This window comes from Lathyrus oleraceus, chromosome 1, assembly GCF_024323335.1.
Source record: "Lathyrus oleraceus cultivar Zhongwan6 chromosome 1, CAAS_Psat_ZW6_1.0, whole genome shotgun sequence".
NCBI classification, from domain to species: Eukaryota; Viridiplantae; Streptophyta; class Magnoliopsida; order Fabales; family Fabaceae; genus Lathyrus; species Lathyrus oleraceus.
Genome location: NC_066579.1, coordinates 17738304 through 17748598, shown reverse-complemented (window position 1 = coordinate 17748598; position 10295 = coordinate 17738304). Strand labels below are relative to the sequence as shown.

The 10295-nt window shown below is 33.6% G+C and overlaps 2 protein-coding genes across 2 annotated transcripts; one reads left to right on the top strand and one right to left on the bottom strand.

Moving 5' to 3' along the window:
* Positions 1-448: 448 nt before the first annotated feature.
* On the bottom strand, positions 449-4868 carry LOC127130051 (style cell-cycle inhibitor 1-A). The gene is made up of 4 exons (XM_051059150.1): positions 4648-4868; positions 4302-4418; positions 1120-1175; positions 449-1036 (listed from the first exon to the last, which is right to left on the bottom strand). Exons 1-4 carry the CDS (start codon positions 4703-4705, stop codon positions 809-811), a joined length of 459 nt encoding a protein of 152 aa, XP_050915107.1. The 5' UTR covers positions 4706-4868; the 3' UTR covers positions 449-808.
* Positions 4869-7286: 2418 nt separating this feature from the next.
* LOC127129972 (transcription termination factor MTEF1, chloroplastic) lies at positions 7287-9942 on the top strand. The gene is made up of 2 exons (XM_051059086.1): positions 7287-7645; positions 9091-9942. Exons 1-2 carry the CDS (start codon positions 7499-7501, stop codon positions 9925-9927), a joined length of 984 nt encoding a protein of 327 aa, XP_050915043.1. The 5' UTR covers positions 7287-7498; the 3' UTR covers positions 9928-9942.
* The last annotated feature ends 353 nt before the right edge of the window (positions 9943-10295 follow it).

Sequence of the window (10295 nt, the reverse complement as noted above, 5' to 3'; positions counted from 1 at the left end):
CATTAGTAATAGGACTATTATTAACTAGAGACATTAAAATTTCACAAAATTTCACTACTGTTTGGTTATGAGATAGATAACCATAGATACAAGCTGTTCCCCAATCCTTAGAATTGCTACTACGTTTTAAAATAAAATAAAAAAATCACTTTAGGACAAAGTTTTGTTTTATTTGTCGTGACATATTGAATATTACTCCCTCCGTTTCTTTTTAAGTGTCTCTTTTTTAAAAAAAAATTGTTTCTTTTTAATTGTCACTTACAAACTTCAATGTAGTATTATTATATTTTATCAAAATTATCCCTAAATAATTATTACAGAGAGAGAAAAAATAAAATGAATGTAATAAATAATTAAGGATATTATAGGTAAAAAAAGAATTATTGTTGAAAAAGTGGTAATAATGATTAATTTTTTTGATATGCGTAAAATGTCAAAAAAATGACAATTAAAAAGGAATGGAGGGAGTAGTTGCCTGTATATTTAATTTCTGATAGAAAAACAAGTTCAGTCTAAAAATACATGGCAAGTGCTAAAACATGATTGGCCACATTGTTGGAAAGCGATATGCCCATCCTTCACTCTTGCAAATCATAACCCCAATCCCCTACTATTTTTTTTCCCAACTCCAACTGTTTTCTGTTCTTTACAGTTTTTCTTTTTGGTGCAATGAACAACTGATCCTCTAAGATAAAAGAACATCTATAATTACTGAGTTTCAAGTAAGTTGTTAGTTATTGTTAGAAAGAAACTCTAAATAAAGGGTCTATACTATAGTGATTGGGCCAAAACGACATCTCCTTCAAATCTATTTTTTGATTTTCCAGTTATGGGATGAGCGAGGCGCAGTTGCAATGCCTTCATAGTAATTCGATTCAAGCTTTCCTCTGTTCCAAGCTTTCACAAATTCTGCAAACAACTCCCGCGCTGACTCTGATAACAGATCAGAGAAAAACACATTCTTCTCTTCTTTCAGCCAGGTAGCAAACTCATTATTCTTAGCAAAATAGTCATCACTGGACAATTCTTGAAAATCCTACATTTGGAACGAAGAGAAACCATAAATACCAATGAACCACTAGATAAGCTATCTCAATTGGGAACGGGAACATAACTCACCATATTAACTTCACCTTTGCTGCGTTTACTTTTGTGCTTGTCTTTTGACTTCTTCTCTGAAATGACAACAGAATGTCAATATAAAATGAAGTATTCATTATTATAATTACTTCAAAAGTAAAATCTTTCAAAAGAGAATTTATACTTTTTTGCCTACATATGATTATATTGATTGGTCCTAAGTGCTAGTGTTGAAGCAACTACATAGAAACAAAGTATATTTTAACACCGAAATAGGGAAAGTCTTCATTGAGAAAGAAAGCATTTATTACATTTATATGAAAACAAAAATGTGTTCATTTGCAGTAAAAACATTCCACCTCTCTGTTCTCGTCAGCAGCTGTTAATGAGACATTTTGTTTAGTTTGTATGTCTCTTGCATCTTTTTTAAGAGGATATTTAGTAGACTACCAAACCTAACAATGGGAGTTGCAAATAAACTTTCCAAAATACTATTTCCTTGTCTCACATTCTCCGGATATATTTTGAAATGTGTATATAAGTAAGAGGCATCTCACCTTATAAACCGGTTTTGTAAGGTTGAATTAGGTTTAATCCAAATTTTAAGACTAGGAAAGACTTCGATTAGATGCAATGAAGGTAATCTAGGATTTACTATGATAAAGGCAGCTAGGATTCCGATATGGAAGCAGGGTCTCCTAGACTTCAAACTTTGGTATCATCCTAGAATTTGAACTAAGTCTAACTCAACCACAAAAGTTAGCTCAATAAGTGAAGGGCTGTCTAAGCCTTATAAAGATTACTTGGGCTACATTGCTAGTCAATGTGAGATCTCAACCGAGTATTTAGACATAGAGATTAAGTTATCTAGGAAATCGGAATGACATTTATATGGGTTAGGGATATATTATAACTGAGGTGGCAGTTTCTGATCGGTAGGTTTTCTTCCCAATGGTTGAGTTAATACCGTTTTTAAGTAATTAGGATTAGTAGCTATCGATTTCGTTTTCTCATAAACCGTCCAGTTTTTAATTTAGAATAAATTCCATTGGTTGTCCTTTTTCTGCCCATGTCATTCCCCTTCCCCCTATTTCTATGTTCTTTCTTATCTAAAAAGTCTCCCCCAAATTTGTCTTTCTTCCATATTATGTTTGGTCTGCTACATTAATAAAAGTATCCAAACGGAAATTTTCAAATTCCATTATTATTGGATAAGCCTTGAATTTTCATCTTTGAAGGATCACAAAAAGTCCTAGATTACCTTCACTGCAGCCAATCATAGCCTATCTTAGTCTTAAAATTTGAGTTGGACCTAACTCAACCCTACAAATCTGGCTTATAAGACGATAGTTTATTATAAACACATTTCAAGCCATATTTCATTGAAAGTGAAACTCTCAACACACTTCCCCCAAGACTTGACATCTAGAGCATGACTCAATAGTGATTAGCCCAACAAATCTTTAATATGATATGATACTATCTTAAAAGTTGAGTTGGATGTAATTCAACCCTCAAAAACCAGTTTCTAAAGTAAGGGACACCTCTCACTTCTAAACACATTTTCAGGCCATATCTTATTAAATGTGGAACTCTCAACACCTTAACTTGTTAGGCCACCTATATGTGCAGTCTTGCAAAATTCACACTCCAAGTATCCTAAACTGGCATGAAAGGGCATGTTGAGATTGAGAATAACTCTAATCAAATTAGTCCTTATAATAGTCGGGCAATGATCACTCCTAGAGTGAGCATCTGAGGTCAGTTAAGCCTAACCCAGATTCTATGATACTCGATACATTCAATCAAACATACATCATCAATATTTCCAAAGGGAAAAATAGGAATAGGTAACAAGTTGAGTTTGCTATTGAAATGGTGCAGGACCATGATGGCTTATATCTTTTAGGAAATATTTTATAAACATGTTACTGTTTAGCATGATAAAAAACATTCCTTTCATGTTTTCTCATGTCCAAAATGCCAAGCAATAAGCCAAAATGAAATAATGTCATCTAAATTGCAAGCCTGGAGATTTTACTTTATAGAACTAGACCATTGAAGATCTCATAGAGAACCACCATCTCTGCAGTTAGTCTACACTATACAATACACAGCCTCTTGATTTCTAGTTCTAACTCCTACGAACTTCCATGTCAAAATGACTACTGATAAATCCTTCAGTTTTCATGTTCCTCTGTTTAGAATAATTCTGTTAAGTAGAGACATGGTTCTGATATTATATGAACAATCACAACCTAAACCACTTCGAAAACAGTTTAAAGGAAGTTTAAAGTTACCAATTTATCATCCATTGACTTTCTAGGTTGGGCATTCTTATCAAATTCAGTTATTCAAGACTTAATATAAAAAGTTGTAACAAAGTTGAACTTCGTTATCCATACCAGAGAATCAAACCAAAACCTAAATGTGCATCTAAGTCCCGTAATAAAAATGACTTCTTAGTCTTGCAGCAACTACAAAGAAACAGTATATTTTAACACCGAAATATATTGACCAACTAACCATAAATCGATCTTTGAACTCATTAATTTGAGTTTAAATCTTTTGGTATGGGCACTTGGGAGACTCTTTGGAGAGCCCATGATTTTTTTTTATAACATGTCCTTAAGCTATTTTCACCTTATTACCATAACCTCTTTGGATAGCTTATCAAAAGTGCTTATGGTCATTTAATAAACATAGACATGTCCTTAAGCTATTTGACTTTAATAAACACTTTCAAAAGTCCTTAAGCTATTTTCATGACCTCTTTAGGATAAGCTTATCAACATGTTCTTAAGCTATTTGACTTTAATAAACATGTACTCCTATGATAGTCATTTAGTGTATGTTTGGTTTAGCTTTTGGAAGAGTCAAAAGTATTCCTAGAGGTGTAGAATTGATTTTGGAATGATTTTGAGGTGTTTGGTTCTTCTAAAATAGAATTGATTCTGCCTCCAAAATTGATTCTACTTGAAGATAGAATTTGTAGCTTTTGAGTTTACACATGTTTTTTTACATTGAAATTTACCGTCCAACTCACTTCTACATAAATTTATCCAAACATAAATCACTTTACCTTCGACTCACTTTTATCTAGAACTAAAATCAATTCATTCAAAATCAATTATTTTCACTAAAAACACGTTTAGTTGAGCTATTTATCCAAACATGGCTAAGACCTTGAACCAAACATAAATAAACATATAATGGTGTACCCTTATCATATTTATCTTTGGAATGTTTCTTGTCCTTCCTTTTGTCTTTCTTTTCCCTTTTCCGGTTCTTCTTTTCCTCATCATCTACCGTTCTCTTCCTCTTGTTTTTCTTCTCATCTGTGAATTAACATTAAGATACAAAATTAATAATAATATGCAAAAATATCCCTATTTTGAAGAACTAGTTAATCAAGTTTTCAGCTAAATCAGTAAGATTAAGTGCATAAGATCCAAAAAAAAAACCCTAATTGTTTTCCTCCGATACAGCAGAAGAGTGCTGCACAGCGAATGAAAAAGGAGAAATTGAATTGTGTAGAAAGAGGAGTGTAGAGGAAAAATGAAGTACCTTCAGATTCGGATGGCGAAGAATAAGCTGTTCTCTTCGATTTTCGATCGCTTCCCATAATCGATTATTTCTTCACTACAGAATACTATTTGAAAACAAACAAGTGTTCACAACATAATCGATTGAAGTAAAAGATTTAACTAAATTTTGATGATTTCTGCGGTTCCACCAACGTTACGGTTTACGCCCTCTTTGACATAAATTAATTATTGATATTTTCTAAAATACTCCTATTCTCTTATTTATTTCTTAAAATTCCATTCATTTTTCAAAATAGTCTTCTCCACATTCTCTCTCACATATTTAAAAAGTGTGAATATTTGTATCAAAGAAATTGGCACAATATCTTCTAAATTATATTAACACTTCTTCCAACCTTAAATTCAAAGGCGAAAATACTCAATTACGAGAAGACTATATCCAAAGACGAAAATACTCAATTACAAGAAGGCCATATTGAAAGACCCCAACACTGGATTGCAGAAGGTCGAGTGGTCCCATAATCAAGAGGTCTTTAATCTAATCATTGTCCTAAGATAACTGTCCTGTAGATCTATGTGCTTGCAACTATGACGTATGCATTGATCAGTTTGACTTTGATGTTGACAACGTTCTTATAAGAAGTCCTCGTCAATCTTGTTGTTCAAGGCTTGTTGGTACATATAATGTCATATGATATGTTGATCGAGTGATGGTACTTGATATGTTGATCAAGTGATGATATTTGAAGATCAAAGTGTTATTTGTTGAGTTGATCAAGATGTGATGAAGCTTAAAGAATTAAGATGTGCTCAGTTGTAATTGAAGTGTCTGAAGGTCAATTCAACAAATGACATTTTTAATACACTGTAATTGAACTCAACTAGATCACTGTATTAGATACAATTGTAATCAATATGTGATGAAGCTTAAAGAATTAAGATGATCTGTTGCAATTGAAGTACCTGAAGGTCATCTAATACAATGATTTAGTTGATGTGCTCTCTTGAAAATCAAGCTCAATTATTGTGGCGATCAAATTATGATCAAGTTATATTGCTTGGAGATCGAGTTTTGGTATGCCTATCTCTGGAGGACAACACCTTATGTCGAGCGACATTCGATGAAGTCACCAAAGATCTCTGATCAAATAGTGTATGATGATGGTGTATCTCATACCTCATCAGAATAAAATTCAAGGTTTAAGTGAAGTGGTAAAGTCAAAGATAATGTGGCAAAGAACTAAAAGCTTTAGAGATGTGAAAGAGAGAAAGTGTGAAAACTCACAAAGTCTAGATTGAGTGACCAGTGCATGTAAAGGTACAAGAGTAACTCTTGACATTACTAAGATAAATCACACACCTTTTCAAGCCTTTGAAAACCTATATCTTTTTTTATGAAAATCACCTAAAAATAGTTTTGTGCCTAACTACTTGGCTCAAAACTCAAGAAGGTTTTTATGAAGGCTTTTTTATGCTGTATAATCGATTATCCCTTAGACATAATCAGTTATTTCTTTTTGTAACGCCTCATAATCAACTATCAGGATAAATAGTCTATTAGTAACGACTCTTTTGAAAACTTTTCATTTTTGGACTTGATAATCGATTATAGGATATGCATAATTGATAACTATCCTTTAAAAGCACACATATTTTTTCCATATTTCAGCAATTTTTTCTCCTATAAATAAAGGGTTCATTTCTCGTTTCGAACACACTAGGAAATGTATTTGAGATACATTTATCTCACTTTCTCATTTCTCTCTTTATTTTCTCACATTTGTATTAGTGTTTTTGAGAGTGAGTTTTATATATGTGCAGTATTTCAGTCTGGTTTAAGGGCAATTTTATAATTTCACATTTTTCCCTTATATGCTGAGATGTCTAGGAGAACACAAAATCGCCTTGGTCCTCAAAGAGGTACACCAAGAGACATGCAAATGTCACATTGGTGGGCGGGCACTGACCCACAAATTGCTAAGGGTGTGCTATTGTTAGCCCAATTTAATGAAGTATAGAGCAAAACTTGTTAAGAAATATGACAAATGCCAAAAGAATGTCAATCTACATCATGCGTCAGCTAAGATCCTTCATTTTATCATGCTACCATGGTCATTCTACCAATGGGGCATGGATATCTTAGGTCCCTTTCTGTTGGCTCCTGGCAATTGAAGTTCAAGATCAGTGGAGTATACTATTTTACAAATGGATAGAAGCTAAAGTCGTCTCTCAGGTTTTCAAATTCTCTATTTTATTCTAAGACTTATTTCCTTCTAAATAGACTCTTCCCCTTTTACCCTCAAACTCATCCTTGTATCCCTTTCCTATCCTACATATTTTCCTTAATTCCAACCTTACCCTCAATTTCTCTACACATCTTATTTTCTCATTAAATTAATTAATTCAAATAAAAATATTACTCCAAAATATTATTTATTCTAGTAATCAATTAAAATTCTAAATACTTTCTAAACAAATATGTCAAACTCTTACTCTCTCTACACTCTACTTCAAGGACACTTATCCCTACAATCATACCATTACCGATTAATCCAATTTTAAACTTTTCTATTTTTTTTTATATATTTAAAATTTGAGTATAATTTTGTAATAATTGATGAAAGTATATATATAGAGGTGGAAAATATAGAGAAGAAAGAGAGTGGACCCTTAAGAAGTGACACGCATGCATTCTCTCTATCTTCTCATCCATCATCTCTCCAATCTCCAATCCAGAACACACTCTCCCCCAACATCTTAATTCTACTATTATTCTTTTTTTTTTCAATTTAATTTCAATATTTCTCAGCCATTAATTAACCTCACTACTTCTTCTTCTTCTTCTTCAATTTCAATCCCTTTTAACCAAAATGTGCTCTGCCACTGCTACAACACCCTTGTTTTCCACCGATCACATTCCCAAATCCTTCACTCGCCTCTGCAAACCCTTTCATTCCAGGGTTCCCACTTCCTTAACCTTCCATTCCACACCACCTTCCTTCATTGTCAGAGCTACCGTCAGTTTTCTTTCTTCTCAATTCTGCTTAATACTCTTCAACTTTTCTTTTTTCTTACTGCCTTTCTGCTTATTCATGCTTTACTTTTCATTTTTGCTAATGCCCTACCTTAGGCTTTTCTTATTGGCTCTCTGGTTAATAATGCTATCTTTTAGGGTTTTCTTACCTGTTTCTGCTTATTTCTGCAATTAAACATTATCCTAACACAAGGTTTCAAGATACCACAATAATTTTACTTATGTTTTTACTTATCCTAAGGATATAGTTTTCTGTTTTTTTTTTGTTTTTGTTTTGGGTGGGAGGTTGATCATTTGAGAATGCTGAAATCTGATTGATAGTGGAAATTGCTGCTTGTTTGTGGTTTTCACTGATTCATAGTGCTGAAATTCTGCCGAACTTAGCTTTTAACTTTGCTATACATAGTTGGTCTCAAGCCCGAATAAAATGGGAGAGTTGTGTTGGACAGTCAACAAGTCGACAACTAACGTAAAACTTTGTCGAGTCTCTATGAAATGGATGAACTATGAAGATCAGAAATTACAATATTAGAGAGGATTGAGGTAGCACCTTTAGTAGAAAAGATGGTGGAAAATAGACTTAGAAGGTTTGGGTAACCAGAGAGAAGACCTCTAGATTCTATGATAAGGAGAGTAGATTAGACGGAGATGAGTCAAACAACTAGAGGTAGAGGAATATCTAGAAAACTATAAATAACTAGAGGTATAGGAATACCTAGAAAACTATAAGAGAAGTTATTAAGAAAGATCTTGAGATTAACGATTTGGAGATAAGTATGAAAATGAATAGAATATTATGGCGGAAGTTGATTCATGTAGTCAACTCTACTTAGTAGGATAAGGTTTGGTTGTTGTTGTATAAATTTTGTCTATATTTATTTGGAAGATTAGTAGATTATGTTACATAGTGGGTTTTTGGACAAAGTTGCTACTTAGCTACTTTTTTTTGTGTGGTCAAATAGACTAATGATCATAACTTCACCTCTTAAAGGTGTAAAGGTGAATAAGTAGAGTATCGCGGGTTTGAATTCTCGTCCTGCAATCGGATGTTTACAACCACTAACTTGCTACCTCAAAGTACTAGAAGTACTCACCTGTAATCTATTTTCTATGCATTTGGTAATTGTTGTGAAATACTACCTTTTCATTTTTAAATGTTTGATGATTCCTTGGCTTCAGCATAGTTAAAGGGTACACCTAGTCTTTTGCTAATTGGGATTGGAATATGTTGAATTTATGGTTCCCTTTTCCTGGTTTTAGATAGTGTTTATAGGTAGTTTGTTCCGCCTTATGTTTAAATTTTTATGGAATCGAACAACATCTAATGCAAACAAGCCCTTAGTAAGGGATTTGCTTGCATTTTGAATTGCTGATTAATAGATTGATTATCATCAGTTTGAAATTTTCTTTACCTATGATGTACTGCAGGTTGTGAAGTGGCGATGTCCAAAGCAAACTGGCCCTCCCAACAGTGATACTGGTTTCCAAAAAAAGGCCCTATATCTAGAATCTATCGGTATTGACCCTTTCTCACTTATTGAAAATCATCCGATGCTGATCACTGCCTCACTCAGCGATATAAGATCCACCGTGGAATACATTACCGCAATGGATTTCTCTGCAATCGAGTTTAGACGAATGGTTGGCATGTGCCCTGAGATCCTGACCACGAAAGTCTCAGACATTATACCAGTCTTCACGTTCCTTCACCGCGACGTTCGTGTAAGTGGCTCAAATATCAAGCATGTAATAAATCGCCGTCCTCGGTTGATCATCTGCAACGTTGATAAACAGCTCCGCCCAACCATGTACTTCCTCCAAAGCATCGGAATAAAAGATGTAAACAAGCACACCGACTTGCTATCGTGTAATGTCGAAGATAAGTTCATACCCCGAATCGAATACTTTGAGAACATCGGATTCTCTCGCCGCGACGTGACTTCGATGTTTCGCAGATTTCCTCAACTGTTTTGTTATAGTATTAAGAATAATTTCGAGCCGAAATACAATTACTTTGTGGTGGAGATGGGGAGAGATTTGAAGGAGGTGAAAGAATTTCCACAATATTTCTCATTTAGCTTAGAGAATAGGATTGAGCCTAGACATAAAAGGTGTGTAGAAATGGGTGTGTGTTTTCCTCTTCCTTTGTTATTAAAGACCAGTGAAGTGAAATTTCAGAATAGATTAGAAGCATTTGTAAATTCAACAACACCATTGAAAACATCTCCTTTGTGGTGTGCTGGTCGTGATATTGATAAAGTATAGACAAAAATTGCTGTATATTTAACTTTGGTTTTGGGAATTCTTTATTTTTGGATAGGCACATGTTAGGAAATTAGTGGTTATGTTGGTTTTTTTCAGGTTCGAACACCAAGTGCTTTTGGCTATTCAGCAAGGGAAGAGTTTAGAGTTTTTCTTTTAACAAATAGACTATTTTTTGTAAATGGAACTATGATGTTCAACTTGAAGTCTTGAGTATCCGTTTTCTTGAGATTTCTTGTTTTCAAGATGGATTGAAAATTATCTGAGACAGAAATTAGACAGGCATTTTAAAAATCAAACAGAAGATATAAGAGACAAGTCCTTCTGCTTGGTTTCAACGACCGGGATTAGACCCTGATTAAATAAATATT